We start from the raw sequence: 22191 nt of genomic DNA on the forward strand, positions 1-22191 counted from the left end.
CATATTGTCGCAACATTCCTGAAGAGGCAATAATACAAAAGAAAAAGTTAATGCAAGATCAATGGGTTTTTGCATGAAAGTGCAAGGACTTCCTGCGATTTTGTCGCAATGACAAGAGGTGGCATAATAAGACCTTTAATTAGGAAGGCAAAATAATACCACATGACAAAACAAAATATTTAAAAGTATTCATAACAGATCATTTCTCGCAAGAAAGATATTGAGAGGCAAGTATGGGAATCAGTAAACAAGAGGCATTATCTTTCTCGCCAGTAAAATACTAAAAGAGAAAATTAATCCCAAAGTTGGTTGAAGAATATTATTCGCAAGAAATAATAAAGATGAAACAATTCAAGAAGATAGAACTAGATAAGAAGCTCATGCTTCAGTACTAATTCCAGTAGAAGGAGATAATGGACGCTCTTCGCCAATGTTCTCATTATCGCCAACCTCTTCTTCATTTCGATTTTGATCTTTACCAATAATAATTTCTTTGGGAGGGACTTCTTTTTCGCCGCCACCTTGATTATAGCCAACAATTACTTCTTTAGAAGAGATTTCTTTTTCGTTTTCATCTTGATTAGCACCAGCAGTTTCTTCCTTAAAAGGGATCTCTTCTCCATCTTCCAAAAGACTATTCTCTCCACCACTTTCATAATCATAATCACTGTCAGCAGGACGAGGAATTTCATCATCATCTACTTCCAAAGGTTCGATTGATGTAGGAGGAAGAGATTTGGCCAATAAAATATCATTTACAAGGACTTCAGCCCGGAGATGAACTTGACGAAGAAGTGCTCTCTGATGATTCCTATCTTGAATATCCTTAAAGTAAGCAAGATAATCAAGTCTTCTTTCTGCTCGGTCGCGAGAACCAGTAAGGACAGAGACGAGTAGTGCATTTTCTTTGCGAATTTTGGCATATTTAGCCCCCAAAACAGAAATGGAGGAATGAAGATTTTTCTCAGACTCTGCGAAAAGTAGAATACAAAATTTCAGTAAGATGAAAAACTCAAAAAGATATGACAAAGAAAAGATAGTTAAGGCAGTCAAACTATTATGACTACCTTCCTTTTGCGAAATAAGGTGTTGAATCAAGGTCAGACAACTATTCTCCCAACGGTCCATCGCATCATCAAATTTATCTCCAACTAAACCTTTAAGTCGAGACTGAAGATTTTTCTCTTTAGAAATAAGAAAGACATTGTTCTTCGCAAGAGAAGAATAAGATTCTTCTAATGTGGAATACTGTTCTTTAAGTTGATTCGCCTATACACTTAAAGCTATTCTACCTTGAAGAGTGTATCTCTTTCAGTGATAGATGACTCTGTTACTTCTTTAAGTTCATTTCTCAAAGAGCGAAGAGATTGTTCTTGGTCATCACATACTTTCTGAAGGATGCTAAGTTGTTGCGACGATATCGCCATCTTATTTAAACAAATTCACTTCTCTTGAGATAGAGTTTTATTCTCATCTGATAAAGATTCCATCCCTAGATTAGCTTTAGTTAAAGAATAAGAGAGGCGAGATATTTCATTACTTAATAAATCTTGCCTCCGAACTAATTGGGTATTTCATTGGTAAGGTTATTTATATGATCAACAGAGTATGAATAGAGGTTATATAATTGGTTATATTGATCCATCAAAATCTCTTTATCAACACAGGCTTCTTCAACAGCAGATTCAAATTGAGATCTCTCCATTATTCGTTTTTTTGGTTTAAGGCTTAACATGCGAAAGAGGGATTTCAAGGATAATTAAATATGGAAAGGATAAAATCATTAGAAAGGAAAATTGAAGACACAGATAAGGAAATCATACCTCTCAGTTCATCATTCTTCTTGCGAAGATTGTCGCGATCCAGCAAAACATTCTAGAGCTTTTGATTTTCGAGACGAAGAGCATTACACTCTTTTTCCAAAGTTGTTTGCGAAGTAGCTCTGTCAGAGCCAAAATACTTACTCAGAATTTCGCAAATATCAGACTTGACAGGACCAATAGGAGACTTGTTGCCATCATCCAGGACCCCAGACAAAATTTTGAAAGCAATATCTATTCCTTCCACGGTTTCTTTCGAAAAAGGAAGAGGCTCAGGTAGAGAACTGGCAATGATAGAAGGTTGAGAAACATTATCAATAGGAAGAGAAGAAGTTTCATTCACAGAAGTATTAATAAGGGGGGTTTCAATCATTGAAAGGTCAGTTGAAGAAATGAAATCTGAGGCAGCCTTTTCGCGAATTGGAGATAATGGTTTAACTTGAGAAGATGTCGCAGGAGATTTAGAAGAGATAAGTAAGTGGAATGGAACAGAGGTTTCAACGGTGTTAAGGTGGCAAGATTTCTTGAGAGGTTTGTTGGCATTCTTATCACCCTGCGAATCACAATCCAGATAAGAAACAGAGGCAACAATATTGTTATTAGAAAAGAATAATGTTTCTTACTACCTTCTGATTCGCAGACTTTCTTTTGTTTACAACAATCTTATGCTGCGATTTGGGAATATTAGGGTTCTGAATCGTAAATTTGGTGTTAGAGGCGTTTTTGCTGAAATAAAAACAGTATGGGAATCACATAAGCAGCATCATCAAATAAAGCAGTAAGCAAGATCAATTTCAACAAAACCCATAAGAAAGAAAAAAGAAAACTAACCTCGATGAATCCATGGGAAACACCAGCAAGAAGATTAATTCGTAAAAATTAAAAAGGAAGAAAGTTACGAACAATGAAGATCGATAGAGGAAACAGTATGAAGATGAAAAAGAAATTAAAAAGATTAAAAAAAGAAGAAAGAAGAAAAAGTTGCAATGGCAGAATTTATGGAAGAACAATAGAGTTGCAGAGATGAGAGAAAAAAAAGAGAAGAGAAAGTAAAAAGAAAATGGAAAGAAGAGTAAGAAGAATATATAGAGAAGAAATAAACACCATTAATATGAAAAGACATGAGCGGTTGAAAAGCAGCGGTTACAGAAGACGTGTCAAGAAATAGATGGAAGAAAGGATACGTGTGATAAATGCAGAATATGAAGAGATGGACATCTTCGGCATTTCTCACTTCGTTCTCTACTTCGCAGAGAAGATATGAGAAGAGGCAAGATGTAGGATCAGAATCTCGCAGCAATAATGCCTCAGCGAAATTATCAGCAACACAATACAACATCGTCGCAAGATAATTTCAGAAATGACATAATAAACGACGTCAACTAAATCATGAGAAAAATGTGACGGTCCTGCGAAAATTAGAGAGTTTGCGAGATTAACATTTGTAAGGTCGCGAGAATGTCGCAAGCCATATCCGAAAATAAAGGACATATTAGCTGTCATCCACTATGTAATTCCCAATAAATAGCTGCTCAGTTGTAAAGGAAATGGAGAGATCTTTTCTGATTGAGAAGCAAGTAAATAGGAGAGAGAAAATCTAGCGCAATGGTTATTCTTGATTCCTTTATCTTTTCTTATAAGATTGTTCAGAGATTCATCAATAAAATTAAGATTGTTAATCTAAAATGAGTTGAATGTTAATGAAATCTTGTGAGGGGTGTAGTGTAGGATTTCCTGCAACTACACTTTGTTAACGAGGAAACCGCAAATGCAGAAAAACCCCGGGACCTAGTCCAGAATAAACACACACTGATAATAAGTTTTTACACCAATTTCCTACTACCTATTCGGACTAGATGTAATACCTTCTTCAACACTTGTAGAACTCCTAGCAGAATATCGATTCTGTTTAGAAATTCTTCACACAAATCTTCTAGCAGAACCCAAGGTTCTCTTTAGAAGATACACCACCACGATTGATCCGATTCGATATTTTGTTTGCACAAAACACCGGTTTGATTTCCCTTTAGATGTAAATCAAGGTTTTGGAAATCTTGTGTTTATTTTGATAAAAACAATTACTAGGTAAAAGTAATATCAAAACAAACTTGTAGATTAGGGTTTTAACTTACAATCAGTATGCGTACACACAAGGAGTCCGTGAACCTGATTTCCGTAAGTAAACTTGGGTGATTCCAAATATAAATTTCCAAGTTAAGAAAATCCTAATAATTCTACAATAAGAACAACTAGAATAAATCTGGAGATTTCTTGTTTCAAACTTCTCAAGGATTTTTATGAGATGCCTCAATAGAAGTTTTTATTTCTAGTCTCCGATTTCGATTAATAAGTGTTGGTATACGATCGGAAACTGAAATCTATCAAAACCTAGGGTTTATGATCAACAACTCTTGAATGGTTTTATATCAGAAGAGAAAACCTTAGAATAGACAAGAGGTGAAAAACCTAGATCACAAGTTGTATGATCAATCACGAAGATTAAATCCAACTTGGCTTTGTGATCCCTAATACAAAGACTTTTATCTCACTCTCATTCACGAAGAACGGAAGACGTGGAAAACAACCTGCAGAGCTTACGCCAATTTTCCAAAGGGATAAAAAACGTGTAAACTCACGAACTCCTTATTTATAATGAACAATAGCTTGGAAGCTAAGCAAAGTTATGTTCATTTTTCAAGACTCTCCTAAATAAGGGAGTCTTTCCTAAGTTACAACTCTTGCCAAAATAATTAAATAAATAATTAATTTAGCAAATTGTATTTTTGTGAATAAATCACAAATTAAATTAGGAAGGAATCACAAACACTTTAATATGGCAATCAAAAATGTTTGGACCAATAGCCATCTTGCCTAGATAAGGAAACATCACCAATTTGACCAAAAATGCCTTTTAGTCACGTAATTGGGCCCAAGTCCGTGAACTGTTGCAAACAACCCATGGATTGTTTCCTACTAACGAACTGTAACAATCACATCAACACTTACAATTGTTACTTTAATAAATCACTCATAACTTCATCGTTATAACTCGGAATTGAGTGATTCTTGGTTGGTTGGATTCATAATCTCATTCACTATAACGTAAGATTCTTTATAAGGATAAAGGTTATTGTCTCCAAGGTCATGAATCAAATAACCTCAAGTATATATACATAAATGTACATTTACCGTCATTGGAATTGTTCCATGGAGTGAGCCTTTATCTTGATAGATTAGAAAGGTAGAATTGAACAGGAATCCAAATGAAATCAATCACATATATTTGTTGATGAAGTACTTGTTGATGTCTTCTTGTAGTCTTCAATCTTCAATCTTCACCCTTTAAGGATAACTTCGATTCAACTTCTTAGACCTAATCTAGTCCGAAACTATCTTTAGTATGCTAAATCAAGAATGCATTTTGGCAACTAAAATTGACAACTAACTTGACATACCAACGCTATGGGTTCAACCGAGTAGTGCTCTAACACTTTGTATCAAGTAAACACACTTCGTAGTTGTATTTTCTCTATCTCGTATCCATAGACAATCACACGAAGTGTGAACCGATTAGTTGTATTGTCTCGACTCAGTCCATAGAAAATCACTTTCGGAGAAAGGACTTATAGGTAGGAAATTTTTTAGCTTGAGGTATATTTGGGTACCCTCGACTTTTCATTAACCATATTGTTCTTTACCATAGCTAGTTCAAATGACTCAAATGAACTAGTTAGAGAGTTGTTCAATTGCTTAGATCTTATAGAAGTATACAAGAAACAATTGGAGCAAAAACAATTTGATTCACTCAAATCGATTCATGAACTTTATAGCCACGGTTTGCAAACTTGCATTCCTTAGTTAATATAAGTATAAGCTCACGAATAATCGTTTTTAGAAAATAACCAACCTAAGTACGCGTACTTAAGTACCCGGAATAAGTTTGTAAATAGTTCAAAAACTCCAGCACATTTTCTCGGGAAGAGAACCTCCGACATTACGTGGACTGGGTTCGCGGACTGGGTTCGCGGGTTTCTTGAGTAGCAAAGTACGCATACTTTGGTTCAAGGAATAAGTACTTATACATGTATGTGTTACCATACAATGCTTATATCCAATAATGGTTATATAATCTAAACTCTCATTTCAATCATTGAAACATTCTTAGAGGACGTTATATAGTTGTTATTCACAAACCATTTTTCGTCAAAGCCATTTTCAAGTGATTGAAACTTAACATGACTTTCGTCACTAGGTAAAGATGAACTTGGCCAAAGCGAAATCTTACAAACACATATTTCGAGAAATAGATAAGCGAGATAAACTCAGCTCGAAATAGCAAATGTGTATAATCAAAGTCTATATAGCAAAACGACCTTTGTCTCAAGATAGGAGATGGAGTAGATAGACTTTTGAGTGATAGATAAGTTCAAGTCTCCACATACCTTTTAGTCGATGAAGTTCCACCAGTTCCTTGAGTAGTTTTCATCTTGTGTGATGATCGCCATGGAGTTCTTGAGCTCAACTACACTTTTTATCCTAGTACGAGACTTAGCTATAGTAGACTAGAAATCAAGACTTATAGTTTTTATCACTAACATTCACAAACATTCTTGAGATAGAAACTCATGCGAGTTCGACCGAGCAGTGCTCTAACAATCTCCCCCTTTGTCAATTTTAGTGACAAAACTATCAATACATATGTAATACAAAAATAAATAAACAAAATTTTGTAGCTCTTCTTCCACATGCCTTATCTTCAACATTACTCGAAATCTTCGTCACTTCCAAGTACTCCAATGATTCCAAAGGTTGTAAGTTTAGCATCATCGTTGTTGAAAATCCGTAGCTATAACAATGAGAAAACAAGAATTCTCAATCATTTTTATACAGTGTCATAGTATTATTATACAACATCAAAGTTCAATTGTATCACAACTTCGACAACAATACAATGGTGATATGTATCACTTCCCCTTAGTCAATACTCCATCTCACATGGAAACCACTCCCCCTTACATAATGATCTGAAACCATATGTATTTGTAGTGTGAACTACACATTAATTTTCTCCCTTTTTGTCAATAAAATTGGCAAAGGTACGAAAACGGGATCCTGATGAAAATTTCCATAGAGACATTTCATGACCAAAAGTAAGCACATATCAACTTATTCAGATGCAATCATATAACCGAGGCTAAATGCTTTCATCAAGGAGTTTATAAAGATACAAGATAACTCCTATAATATTACACAGCCGCACTCCCCACAAAGATTTGGCAATTAAGCACAAGTTCAATTAAGAACTCTCCCCCATAAAATGTCATTCCCGAAAGAACAACAAGAGAGACCTTAATTTCATAAGAAAAGAAGGATTTCTTTGGACATGACAAATCACATGCGAATATGAATTTGGATCCAAAAATTCTCTATTAAATTTACCACAAGAAAACCTATGATTAATCTAATCGGAATTGCTCGACATAAGAGAACTTACGGAGCCTCAAAGTATATACATAAAATATGGATCAGGGAAGATCAATACTGCAGAATAGATAAGGATTCATTCTATTTCCCATCACTATTTGCACAATAGACATAATCCTCGTAAACAAAAGTTCATCCTATCTTCCATCGATATTTGCATAATGACATAATAGGCTTCAAACTTTTGTAATGTCAAAAGTTCATTCATTCTTTTATCAATACATGCATATTGACGTACGAAAGGACTTAACTTTTGACAAGGTATGGGACAATCATAGTTAACGGACGCAAACACACATATCCCATAACAAATTGCAATATATAAAACCATAAATATTAATACTGCAAAAATCATCTTCCAAACAATTTTTTAGTATTTAAACAAATAAACCTAAAAAAATGAAGATGACGTTGGACATAGCTATGTGTAATAACAATAATGGATATTCCAAACTCTAGTTATTCTTCTAAACAAAACAAGAAAATAAAATTCTTAATAGAAGATTTACTAGGCAAATAAGATCAAAGTTCATTGAGAACCTCATACCTTTCAATGAATCCATCAAAGAAGGTATCACTGATTTCCTTTATTCTCCTGACCGTAGACACACCATGCTCGTGAGTTAGAACACTAACTTTACGATCAACACCCGAGAAAGTTGTCTCGCCTTGACACAGTCCATGATGAGCTTCTTTTGATTCCGTATCAGAATATTCTGATTAGCAAGGATTCTGGCCTGACCATCTAAGAGTTGGTTTATTTGCAGTTGAAGATTTGCAAACTCGACCTTTGAATCGTTCTGAAAACGCATTAAATCCTTGACAGAATCATCAATCCAGGAGTTGTGATCCTTTATTTCAAGCATCTTCTTTAGAACCATCTCTTGAATTGATTCACTTCCTTGAGTGTCATCCTCCATATCAAGGTGCACAATCTCTTGAGATTTTGTAGAGTTCTCCATATAATTTTTTTGTTAAGGATGGAAAAACACAATATAGAGTAAATATATATGTGTTTGTAAACAAGAGAAGGGAACTCTTGTCACGGAAACCCTATGAACTCGGAAGAGGAGGACGCAAACGTTTATAAACCATCATCACAAAAACTCAAAAAAAAAAAAATAATATACAACATTCTTGAGCATTTCCCAATAATTGTCCTTGCACCTCTCAATTTAGAAACAAGGAAAAGAATACCTGGAATCAGGTGGTAGAGTGAGAAATAATCCCACTATGATCATTGAGAAAGGAGTTGTACATATCATCTGACAGTTTGATCTTTGTGTTTTTCACCTTTCTTCGGTTGACTTTCATCCCAGAAGAGTAAGACACAGCTTGTTTAACATATCTGTCAGAAGGTTTTCTCTGAGGACTAAATCTAGGACCTCTTGAGATTGGTTCAAGAGGATCACGATAGAGAGGAATCCGTTTTCTAAACTTAGATTTACCAGATTCATTCTTAGAAATAAATGGAATGTGTTCATTAGTGGCACAAGAATTTATATCATTGGGATGAACTTGTACCATGTGATGATTTCTAGAAAAGAGATCATATTTATAAGGTTTCTGGTTTTCTATGGGCATGAGATTCACTGCAGAAGTCGATAGACTATTTACTCCATTGATAGTAGAAAGAAGCAAATTATGAAGATTCGAGATTTGTTTCCTCCTGGCAAAACAATGAATAGCATAGTGGTTTTTTTTCCCACAGAATGTACAGGTTCGTGGAGGAGAAGCAATAACTGGCACCTTTTTTAGCTTCATAGCCATATGAGAAGATTGTAAGTCATGTAAACCTTTCTTGACACAACCTTCTTCTGGAGGACATCTCTTCATGTGCTGTAATTCATGAGAATTAGTTGGTACAGAAGAATTTCTCTTTAAGACATAGTTTTCCTTTTCTAAGGATCTGCACCGTTCATGGGCTAGGATAAGAGATGCACCTAGTTTCTCTTTTTCGACACGAAGTCTGTTTAGGTCTTATGAATGTGTCTCGATCAAACGTTTTTTTCTAATTGAGTCTTCCTTGACAATATCCTCAAGAACACTAATCTTTTCACGTTGTAGATTAGTTTCTTGGAGAAGTTTTTCAATATTTTTAGAGAATGACTCAATGATGTTATAGAGTTCACGTTCTCGACCAAGAGACTTTTCAAATTCATCAATAATCTGAGCATGATCTTGAAAATCAATAGCCTCAGTAGAATTTTTTGAGATTCTGGTGAGCTCCATTTCAGCTTTTGACATAGTGTCAAATGTCTCATTGGAGGGAAAGATGTCAACAATTGATGGAACAACCTTCCTACCTCGGGATGCGGAAGAATCAGCTAAGGAGTAATCCTTTGAGGTATTCCCAAGACATTTGGCATAGTTAAAAGCTTTAGAAGACATTTGGTATGCGTATATGCCAGAGAAGAGATTCTGTCCTCAGACTCAGATTGCCACAAACACAGACTTGTAAGGTATTTAAACGTGTTTTCCTTCTCTGATACCAATTGAAAAAGCGAGGGTACAACAACCACACCCAATATTTCGATTAGCAATTTGTATGGACTAACTCCAATATACTTTCAAGAGAATCAACTAGACTCAATCTTAATAAAGTATATCAAAGATTTATATCTCTCTTTCTCTATTAAATTCTTACTCAAGCAAATAGAAATCTGCGAGTCTAATTGAATACAAAAGAAATCACTTGAATGGTACCAAAGACCAATGTTCAAGGATAAATCAATTTCAATCAACAACCAAAGGTAGGATTTCTCAACGGATTGATTCAAACGCATAACCTGTGATATTTCAATTATATAAAAAAATATAATGCGGAAAAGAAATAACACAGACACCAGAAGTTTTGTTAACGAGGAAACCGAAAATGCAAAAAAAAATGGGACCTAGTCCAGGAACCAATGGATAATCCGGACTTATATTCCTGAAGAACAGCCTAGTATTATCAATCACCTCACAATAATCTTAATCGACGCGGAGAAAGAAGATATTGTGGAATCACAAACGATGAGACGAAGATGTTTGTGATTACTTTTATATCTTGCCTATTGGAGATATCAATCTCAAGCCAATTTTTACGATTGTACTCAATACGATAGAAACACCAAGATCAGATCATACAACTACAAGAAAGTAGTATCGGTCTGGCTTCACAATCCCAATGAAGTCTTCAAGTCGTTAACCTATAGGGTCTCGGTAGAAACCTAAGGTTAAAGGAGAATCAACTCTAGCTTATACAAATAGTATCACACAGGAGGTGTGGGGATTAGGTTTCCCAGTTGCTAGAGTTTTCCTTTATATAGTCTTTCAAATCAGGGTTTGCAATCAATGTTGGCTTAGTAACAAAGCATTCAATATTCACCGTTAGATGAAAACCCGATTATATTCAAGCTAATATCTTTCAACCGTTAGATCGAAAACTTAGCTTGTTACACACAAATGAAATGCACGTTTTTAGGTTTGTGTAACCATACCCAAACATGAACATTTGTTGGTTCAACAATAATTAACCAAATGGTTAGCCATATGAGCACTTTCATATTAACCATATTCTTCTTTACCATAACTAGTTCAAATGATTCAAATAAACTAGTTAGATAGTTGTTCAATTGCTTAGATCTTATAGAAGTATACAACACACAATTGAAGCAAAAACGATTTGATTCACTCAATTCGATTCATGAACTTTATACCCACGGTTTGCAAACTTACATTCCTTAGTTAATATAAGTATAAGTTCACGAATAATCGTTTTTAAAAAATAACCAACCTAAGTACGCGGACTTAAGTACCCGGAATAAGTTTGTAAATAGTTCACAACTCCAGAATATTTTCTCGGGAAGAGAACCTCCGACAGTACGCGGACTGGGTATGCGAACTGGGTTCGCGGACTCTGTTCCGGTTTTCCTAAGCATCAAAGTACGCATACTTTGGTTCAAGGAATAAGGACTTATACATGTATGTGTTACCACACAATGCTTATATCCAACAATGGTTATTTAATATAAACTCTCATTTCAATCACTGAAACATTCTTAAAGGACATTATATAGTTGTTATTCATAAACCATTTTTCGTCAAAGCCATTTTCAATTGATTGAAACTTAACATGAATTTCGTCACTAGGTAAAGATGAACTTGGCCAAAGCGAAAGCTTACCAAGACATATTTCGAGAAATAGATAAGCGAGATAAACTCGGCTCGAAATAGAAAATGTGTATAATCAAAGTCTATATAGCAAAACGACTTTTGTCTCAAGATAGGAGATATAGTAGATAGACTTTTGAGTGATAGATAAATTCAATTCTCCACATACCTTTTAGTCGATAAAGTTCCACCAGTTCCTTGAGCAGTTCTTCGTCTTGTATGATGATCGCCATGGAGTTCTTGAGCTCAACTACACTTTCTATCCTAGTCCGAGACTTAGCTATAGTAAACTAGAAATCAAGACTTATATTTTTGATCACTAACATTGACAAACATGCTTGAGATAGCAGCACATGCGAGTTCGACCGAGCAGTGCTATAACAGGTTCGAATTTCAATTAAAAAAATATTTTGATTTAACTATATTCAATTGGTGGCTCGTTTGGAATTATAAAACTTTTATTTTCCCAAACTGCCTTTTAAAATTTGTCAAAAGGAGTCCAAAATTTCTTCACAAACACCATAATGCTAGGGTTGAATTTATGAACGATGTGCCAATAAATTTCCAAATGATATAGCTTTCTCTTAAAGTATGACCTAGCCTTTTCATCCAGCCTCTTGATGTGATTGTAGATAGTGATAAAAGTGGTTCGATTCTCAGACTTGCGAAGGATAAAATATAGACTTAAATTCTAAAACAAAAATAGAAAACTCAAACAAAGATGATGTTGTTATCAATATTAAAAGAACACTGAGGCTAAGATTCCACTATTTTCCAAGTTCAAAGTGATTTAAATCCAATATTTATATTTATTCAATTTTTTCGTTTAATTTGATTCTAAGATGTTGCGACAAGTAGATTTTTAAAATAACAAGTGTAAATCAAAAGCATGGGATATCAAAAACCTAAGTCCAAGCATATACCATCAATGGAAATCACAATTGTTGAATAAAAATCATTAAAACAATTCTCAAACAAGGCAAATAATCATATAAATAATTGTAATAAATAAGATAAATAGAAAATACCACTCTTTATTGGAAAAAAAGCTTCCCCTATCGCCTCAGCAATGGGGTTTAGCTCCTCATATCAAAAACAGGTTCAAAATATTTTTCCATTGCTCAAAAGGTGTTTTCAAAGGTGAAGAGACTCAAAGGGAGTAAAACAGTTCAATCGCAACGTTTATATGTGTTGCAGATCGACTGTTACAAGAGAAACAGAATAAGACTGCTACAGTAACGATAGAAGCGAAGTGCTGTAGAACAACGACAGTGTTCTGCGACAGTTGGGGTGGGTTGATGTTCTTCGTGTTCTTCAGCAGCACCAGCAGAACAACTTTCCTGCAACTCGTGATTTTTGTCTCCTCTGGTTCTCTAAACTACCCCAAACTGTTCGTAATCCTTCTATGACCTGCAACCAACCTATATATAGGCAACAGACCCAAAAATAACTCGATTTAATCCCTCTCTTTCCTTCACAGCAAGTCTCGGATATTTCCTTTTCTGAATCTTCTCTACGCGTCTTACAAATTAAATCTGACGTCCAAGAATCTCCCAATGATGGCATTAAATATACAGAAGATCTTCTACCCTTATCTGCACGTAATCCCCATGTATAGAACCAAGAAAATTCCCGATAATAATGCTCCTCCTCTGTTTTGTTCAATCCAAGGATTCATCCCTATTCCTTCGTATTTGATAAACATACATCCCCTGTTATGCTCTAAGAAGTCCATCCCAACACGAATATGCAGTTGAATCACTCCAAATCAGATCCATAAAATCTCACAAGTCCCGTGAAACTCCAAGCCTTTGTTTTGTATAAACTCGATTTCTGACCCTGTTTTTTCGATTCTACAGCTCATACCTTCCCTGTTTGACCAAAACAAGGTAATCCCAATCCACAACAAACACGAATTCAGCCTAAAACTCGATCAGAATCTCGCCAGAATGTTCCGCTGCAAAACTGAATTTGAATTCATTTTTCCCGCCAAAAATCTGGAGAAGAGAAAGGTTGCCCCCTATCCAGAGTAGAGGTGCCGATAGCATGTGCCTTTGGGGTGTCCTGAGGGTGCCCCTTAGTAATTTGGGTACCCCTTATCCATAGTGAGAGTCTGAATAGCAAGTGTCCTCCGGGTGCGCTTTTCGACAACTTTTCGAGCCGATCTTTCCAAAAATGTTTATTGGACAAAAATACCTATACACACATAAAACACCATAATAAGTACAAAAATGAGCACTATCAATATATAGAATCGAGACAAATTAAACACAAAAATGTGTCTATCACCTCTCGAGGATTTAATTTTGCTTCCTCTTTAAGCTTCAAATCCTCATCAAATGCATCATTGCATGAGATATCATACTCGTTGTTGAGAATACACAACATACTCTCGTTCACTCTCTGTGTGGGTGGGGTGGGGTCGGGTGGTTTGTTTATACAATGAAACATTAATGCTTTTATTAATGTTATGTTAGTATTCTTCTTAGAAGAAATCTATACTTCTAAAAATGTTATGTTAACAGAATCTTCTCAAGCGTACCCGACATATCAGATGCAGATGCTAGCTCTTCCTAAAGAAACCTTGAATAAATTAGATAAAATCCATAGAGATTTTTGGTGGAAGAAAGATAGGTCAAAAGGTAAAGGTGGTTATATAAAGGCGTGGAAAGGCATGTGCAAGCCAAAAACACAAGGGGGATTGTGAATAAAAAATTCTCATAATTTCGATATAGCCCTTTTAACAAAACTAGCTAGCAAATTAATGATGGAAAAAGATCAGCTATGGGTTAAACTTCTAGAAGCGAAATATTTCTATAATTGCAATCCTTTCGATCTTACAAGAAACTATGGGCTATCATGGATTTGGACAAGCATTCAGAAAGGTATAAATATCATTAAAGGCAATTATATTTGGCAAGTGAAAATTGGAGCTAATACGAAGATTTGGGAGGACAATTGGATTCCCAACACGAACAGATTAAATAAACCAAGGGATATAGATGATAATTTTCCGCAAAAATTTCAAGAGTTAATATATAATGAAGGATATTGGGACACGGAAAGGCTAGATGATTTGTTCTCTTCAGATATAAAAGAAAAAATTCTAGCTATTACCTCAAATAAAGAATATTATGACAGGAAAGATGGGCTCACCACCAATCAGGAAATTACTCGGCAAAAAAAATATATATAACTTTCTCATTAATCGTAATTCTGATAATGAGAATGATATGGATTTCCCTTGGGAAAAACTATAGAAGCTGCAGACTCTACCTCAGATCAGGCTGTTTATTTGGAAATTAATTTAAAAAAATTTACCGACCTCGAGTAGACTAACGACTCATAACCCATAGGTTTCCCCAGAGTGTCAAATGTGCAATAACCAACCTATGGAAACGGAAAATCGTATTTTTAGAACATGCACTTTTGCCAGAGAAGTTTGGTTTGGTTGCTCCTTGGAAGCGGTCAATTCGCGAGTTAACACAAATGTGATTAGAAAGTGGGTTGAATTTTGATCGCCGATCAAAACTTCTCGCAATTTAGTGAACAAATTGCAATCACTCTTTGGTTCATATGGAAATATATATGCGAGGTTTTTTCAGGAAAACCGTTCCGTACTCCTCCTATTTAATTCAGCAGATAAAAAATTTCATCTAGTCTTCAGTTATCAAGGAAGAGACCAAATCTCAAGACATCCGAAAAACGAAGATTACCAATCACGTGTGGGACACGATCAGGTCAGATTGAATAATTTTCATTGATGTGTCCTTTAAAAAATAAAATCTATCCATGGGATATGCCTTCATTATATACTCTCGGCAGACCAAGAAGCTTTCTTACATGTTTCAGCTGGCTATGATTGGGCTTCCTCGGCATTACATGCTGAAGCAAAAGCACTGTTAAATGCTTTAAAGTAGCTAAAAAATAATATTCTTTCTAGCGTTTTTATATTCACAGACTGTAAACTCCTCCGAGATTCTATCACCAAACAAGATACAAAAGCTTTATGCGTTGCAGAGAATACTATTAAAGAAGCAATTTACTTGTTTGATAAACTTCCTCAAACACAAGTTAAATTTATAAACAGGAATTACAATACTGCAGCGGACTCAGTTGTAAAAGAAGCAAGGATCAGAAGACTGCATCATATGTCATCACACTTGTGTCAACGAGTGCGAAAAGAGAGTATTACTTCTAATATTTTTGATGAAAACGAAATTGTAGATCTTCTGTATTACATTGCTTAAGTTAATATATTAACCTTTTCCATCCAAAAATAAAATAAAATGTTAACGTACTTTTCTCAGAATATATATATACTTCTATTAAAGAAAGTATCATGTTTTTTTCTTTCTTCTTTCAAGTTTTATAAAACTATACAATGTTTATTTACAGAGAGAAGCATCGACCTTCATATACATAAAACGATGGAAACATGTGTTGTTGAACCACTTCATAATCTAAATAATGTTTAGTTTTGAAATTTATATTTTGATTTTATTTTTCTACAATTCCTTATCTTTTGTAAGGTCATTCTCTTTTGCTTTTAGGCCATTCAAACAGGATTTTATAGATCTTCAATTTAAGATCTTGTACCAACACTTAATTAATAGTCGAAATCTAAATTTGGAGTTTCCATAAAAATTTAAAAAAGACTAATTCTAATGTTGATTGTTCCGGTAAGGAAATTACGATTAGGTATAACTCCCTAAGGAAACAACAATTCAATTAGTCCTCATGTTGAGGAAGGATAATGATGGTCTTTCACAACTGTTTGAGAAGCATCTTTGAACATTTTCCTTATGTTCGGAGTTAGTCAGTCAATTAACACCCGCTCAATTTGGATTTGAATTTTCCACATTTAGAAGAACCTTAATTTGGTAATCTGAACCTCCATCAAGGACTCGCCCTCTTGGATTTAGGACCAAAAGTGGCCATTACAGCAGTAATTCATGTACCTCCCACTCAATGTGGATTTGAATTCCCCCTGTAGAAGAACCTGAGTTCGGTGATCCTCTATTGAATCAAGGACTTCAACTTGGACATCCTTTTCAACCAAATCTGGTTTGATTATTTGTGCCTTTTTAAAGTTTCATTAGTTTTTATCTGTTCCAATGGTGATGTGTATTTTCTTTGTTTGTTTGCAGGAATTATATGATGAAATTGATTTTGTGAACCCAATAACATGGAACCAGCTGATAGTGTTCTTGTTACAACAATTATGGAATGACATACTATACCAATACCGCAATACAACAAAACAAGAATATAATTATGGAATGACATACTATACCAATACCGCAATGCAACAAAACAAGAATAAATAACAAATATTTAGAATTTTATGGTTTTCTTTCAAAAGATTGCAATATCCTATTATGATTGATTAAAAAAAAATCATGTTAGTAGAAGCAACAATAATGACTCTATTTTATTATTTTTGGTGTAAATAATGCAACTGTTTTGCATTTACAGGAAGAACAGACATGTAATTAGTTGTTATATAATAAAATAAAAATCACATATTTGTTAATTCATGACAGGCATACCCTTCAACCTAACTTGAGTTTAACGAATAAATTATTAACATTATCGACCCATGATTATGTCAAGAGTGTGATGTCATAAGGATGAGTGTTGCATATGTACCCTGGATAAATGACGGTTCAGATTGATCGCTCAATATTGTGGACAACAAATATTATGCATTTGCCCAACTATATCTAACATTAACCTAACCATTTCACCTTAACCTAATCACATTCCACGCAACCTAAAAACTTAACCACGGTAAGACATACGATCCTGGCTAACATTAAAAGCAACTAAACTTATTAGTTTAACATAACCTTACTACCCCGGCCCCCGGCTGACCCACAAATTGGAAGTAACAAAAATTAGTATCTTAACCTAACCTTAACCTAGTTATGTCGAGGTTGTAGGTCCCAACTAACTACAAAGAGGTTGAGTCTCAGACGTAGGTTGGGGTGATGCGTAATTGCAGTATAAAATAGAATACAACTGACGAACAATTCTTAATAAAGTTGGAACGAGAGTAATATGCAAAGAAGGGGTATCATTACATCGTATCTATGCAGGCTTTGTAATGCGGCTGTTGAATCCATCTCGTTTGTTTCAATTGTCTGGATGGCAAATAGAGGGAGCTTAACAATATTATTGAGCTGCAAGGATTATGAGAGAAGGTCTGTCTCAAAGATAATGGTGCCATAATCTGGAAGGTGTTGTTACATAATGGTGCCATAGTCTAAGAGGAGCACAACATCAAAATTTTCATTAAAAAAAATCAGAATCTTTGGCAACTAGCATGTAACATCAAAGCTACAATCTTCTCAAGCATTTCATTAGTAAACTGTAACTACCTTTGGGTTTTTGGATTTTAGGTAGGGATATATTATTTGAATGTTAGGCTCCTCAAACTTACTATATGTTTTCCTGTCTTTGTCTCTTAAATATATCCAGTCTGGGCTCTTCATGATTTACCGATTTTGTTTATTTTTTCTTTGTAAAAATTATTCCAAAAAATAATAAAAAAAAAATAGAAACAAAGATAATTATTTTGGTTTTCCGGGTATGTACGACATTAAAAGCACGATATCATGTGCGCGTGTTTTTGGCAAGGAAAAGATAATACTCTATTCATTTCTGCAAAACAGGTTAAAATGAAAAAGTGATAGGTAGTAGTAGTTACACTACCATATGTGTGAGCGAGATTCAGAATTAATCCCCACCCATCCTTCAGTTAATTTATACTGTCGGTTTCCTGTATACGTTCTATATATCCCAGTAGGACTATAGAAGACATGCAACCCACCACCAATCGGCTGCCTAGGACTAGTCTAGGGCCTGCAAGGATGTATATGATTTCCTATAAATACTCTTTCGTTTCATGTTTTGGATTTAATTAAGGTGTCTGATCACCAATCAAAGGAACAACTACTATCATCTTTTTTAACATGGTTTTTGGATCAGGAAGAGCGATAAGGATTGATTTAGGAACGACATATTCATGTGTTGGAGTATGGCAAAACGGCCATGTTGAGATTATCCCTAATGACCAAGGAAATCGCACTACACATTCTTATGTTGCTTTTACAGATGATCAACATTTTATCGGTGATGTTGTTCTAAATCAAGTTGCTATGAATACTACTAACACCATTTTCGGTAAGAATTTCATCATGCATGTTTGTTAATTTTTTTTTTATAAATATTTTATGAGTTTGTTTTCGTTTTATGTAGATGTGAAACGTTTGATTGGTAGAAAAATCAATGATGCGTCTGTTCAGAGTGATATGCAGCTATGGCCGTTCAAAGTCATTTCTGGAGAAGACATGAGGCCAATGATACAAGTCAATTACATGGGAAAGGCTAAAACATTATCTGCTGAAGAAATCTCGTCCATGGTTCTCTCTAAGATGGGAGAAACAACCAAGCTTACCTTGGTTCAACCGTTAAAGATGTTGTCATCACATTCCCTGCTTATTTTAATGATTCTCAGCGTCAAGCTACTAAAGATGCTGGCAAAATCGTTGGCCTTCATATACTGCGAATCATCAATGAACCTACCCCCGCGGGGATGGCTTACGGTCTTGATAAAAAGTACACGAATGTTATTGCAGAGAATGTTCTCATCTTTGATTTGGGAGGACAATTGGATTCTAAACACGAACAGATTAAATAAACCAAGGGACATAGATGATAATTTTTCGCGAAAAGTTCAAGAGTTAATAAATAATGAAGGATATTGGGACACGAAAAAGCTAGATGATTTGTTCTCTTCAGATATATAAAAGAAAAAATTCTAGCTATTACCCCAAATATAGAAGATTGTGACAGGAAAGATGGGTTCACCACCAATCAGGAGATTTCTCGGCAAAAAATATATATAACTTTCTCATTAATCGTAATTCTGATAATGAGAATGATATGGATTTCCCTTGGAAAAAACTATGGAAGCTGCAGACTCTACCTCGGATCAGGCTGTTTATTTGGAAATTAATTTAAAAAGCTTTACCGACCTCGAGTAGACTAACGACTCATAACCCAGAGGTTTCCCCGGAGTGTCAAATGTGCAATAACCAAGCTATGTAAATGAAAAATCATCTTTTTAGAACATGCCCTTTTGCCTGAGCAGTTTGGTTTTGTTGCTCCTTGGAAGCGGTCAATTCACGAGTTAACACATATGTGATTAGCAAGTGGGTTGAATTTTGGATCGCCGATCAAAACTTCTCGCAACTTAGTGAACAAATTGCAATAATTCTTTGGTTCATATGGAAATATAGATGCGAGGTTGTTTTCAGGAAAACCGTTCCGTACTCCTCCTATTTAATTCAGCAGATAAAAAATTTCATCTAGTCTTCAGTTATCAAGGAAGAGATTAAATCTCAAGGCATCCGAAAAATGAATATTACCAATCACGTTTGGAATAACATCAGGTCGGATTGGATAATTTTCATTGATGCGTCCTTTAAAAAAGAAAAACTATCCATGGGATATGCCTTCATTCTATACTCGGCAGACCAAGAAGCTTTCCTACATATTTCAGCTGGCTGTGATTAGGCTTCCTAGGCGTTACATGCTGAAGCAAAAGCACTGTTAAATGCTTTAAAGTGGCTAAAAGATAATATTCTTTCTAGCGTTTGTATAGTCATAGACTGGAAACTCCTTCGAGATTCTACCACCAAACAAGATACAAAAGCTTTATGGGTTGTGGAGAATACTATTAAAGAAGAAATTTACTTGTTCGATAAACTTCCTCAAGCACAGGTTAAATTTATAAACATGAATTACAATGCTGCAGCGGACTCAGTTGCAAATAGGGATGCACATGGGCGGGTATGGGCGGGTATAAGCTAAAACCAACCTCGCACCCACAGACTGCGGGTTTTTTTTTTCATAACCAACCCCGCACCCACAAACAGCGGGCGGGTTTTTTTACCCGCCCGCTACGGGTTGGGCGGGTATGGGTTTAAACGGGTTTAAACCCGCTTTATATTCAAGTATTTAGAGTAACTTCTATTCTCCTTGATTAAGTGAGAAAAAAAAACCAAAACCCCCAAAATATTCATATCTAGGAAGTTCTCAGATGAAGATTAAATGTTGAATATGTTGATTTTTCGATTGTTGTCGATTTCTGGTGAAGATTCGAAGTTGTTGTTGTCGATTTCTGGTGAGGATTTCTGGTAATTGTCGTTCGTAGGTGAAGAAGAAGAACTGAGGAGGAAGAAGAGGAGAGGCCGAACAGAAAGAAGAGTGTAGAAAGTGAATGAGGGTTATCAGTTATCCTATCTACTAGTATTAGGGTTTCATAATGGACGACTAGGATTAGTTTTATCTAATGGTATATAATCTGCTGGTTTTTTGGACAGGTATGGGCGGGTATTAGCTTAAACCAACCTCGCACCCACAGACAGCGGGTGTTTTTTTCCATAACCAACCCCGCACCCACAACGGGCGGGTATGGATTAAAAACCCACGGATTTAGAGGGTACGGGTGGGTTTGGGTATCGTGGGCGGGTCTTGTGCAGCCCTAGTTGCAAAAGAAGCAAGGATCAGAAGACTGCATCATATGTCATCACACTTGTGTCAACGAGTGCGAAAAGAGAGTATTACTTCTAATATTTTGATGAAAATAAAATTGTAGATCTTCTGTATTACATTGCTTAAGTTAACATATTAACCTTTTCCATCCAAAAAAAAAATGTTAACGTACTCTTCTCAGAATATATATACATACTTCTATTAAAGAAAGTATCATGTTTTTCTTTCTTCTTTCAAGTTTTATAAAACTATACAATTTTTATTTACAGAAGAAGCATCGACCTTCATATACATAAAAAAATGGGAACATGTGTTGTTGAACCACTTCATAATCTAAATAATGTTTAGTTTCGAAACCTATATCTTGATTTTATTTTTCTACAGTTCCTTATCTTTTGTAAGGTTATTCTCTTTTGCTTTACTCAAACAAGATTTTATAGAACTTTAATTTAAGATCTTATACCAACACTTAATTAATAGTCGAAATCTAAATTTGGAGTTTCCGCAAAAATTCAAATAAGACTAATCATAATGTTGATTGTTCTGGTAAGGAAATTACAATTAGGTATAACTACTTAAGGAAACAACAATTCAATTAGTCCTCATGTTGAGGAAGGATAATGATGGTCTTTCACAACTGTTTGAGAAGCATCTTCAAAAGAGAATAAGGTTTTTGCTTGAAAATCTTCAAGTGTAACTTCTAAATACATTTAATATTCAATATGCTGGGAGCTTTCACAGGTGTAAGAATACGACCAAAACGGGTAACTTAGTAGGTATTTTCATGTCAATTACATATAGTATAAAGTATAATAATATGCAAGAGGTGTAACATTTTGTTCAGTGAATGCTCAATTTAGACTATGTCTCGCCTTTTTTTTTTTGCAGTTGTACTTTTCCACGTTAACATAATTTGTGGTATGTTGTTTTACCTTTATTTTCGCATTATATTTGATTAATTTATATAATTAAAGTAATTACAACTTGTATATAGATCATCCTTGTGATCCAAAAGTCTTGAATAGAGATTATCCAAGGAAATTTCTTGTCTACTTTTATATTTGATTAAACTTCAAAAATAAATTGTTTATCAAGTTCCGAAATTTAAAAATTGATGGTGTATTTGGTACCCTCCCTTTTTATTATTAATGACATACATGATACATTT

At 34.8% G+C, this 22191-nt stretch overlaps 1 protein-coding gene across 1 annotated transcript; it reads left to right on the forward strand.

Moving 5' to 3' along the window:
* The first annotated feature begins 18436 nt into the window (after positions 1-18436).
* On the forward strand, positions 18437-19164 carry LOC113360189 (heat shock 70 kDa protein 18-like). The gene is made up of 3 exons (XM_026603728.1): positions 18437-18647; positions 18723-18886; positions 18982-19164. The coding sequence occupies exons 1-3, from the start codon at positions 18437-18439 to the stop codon at positions 19162-19164; spliced, it is 558 nt and encodes a 185-aa protein (XP_026459513.1).
* The last annotated feature ends 3027 nt before the right edge of the window (positions 19165-22191 follow it).

The sequence above is a fragment of the Papaver somniferum genome, chromosome 1 (genome assembly GCF_003573695.1).
Source record: "Papaver somniferum cultivar HN1 chromosome 1, ASM357369v1, whole genome shotgun sequence".
Lineage (NCBI taxonomy): Eukaryota > Viridiplantae > Streptophyta > Magnoliopsida > Ranunculales > Papaveraceae > Papaver > Papaver somniferum.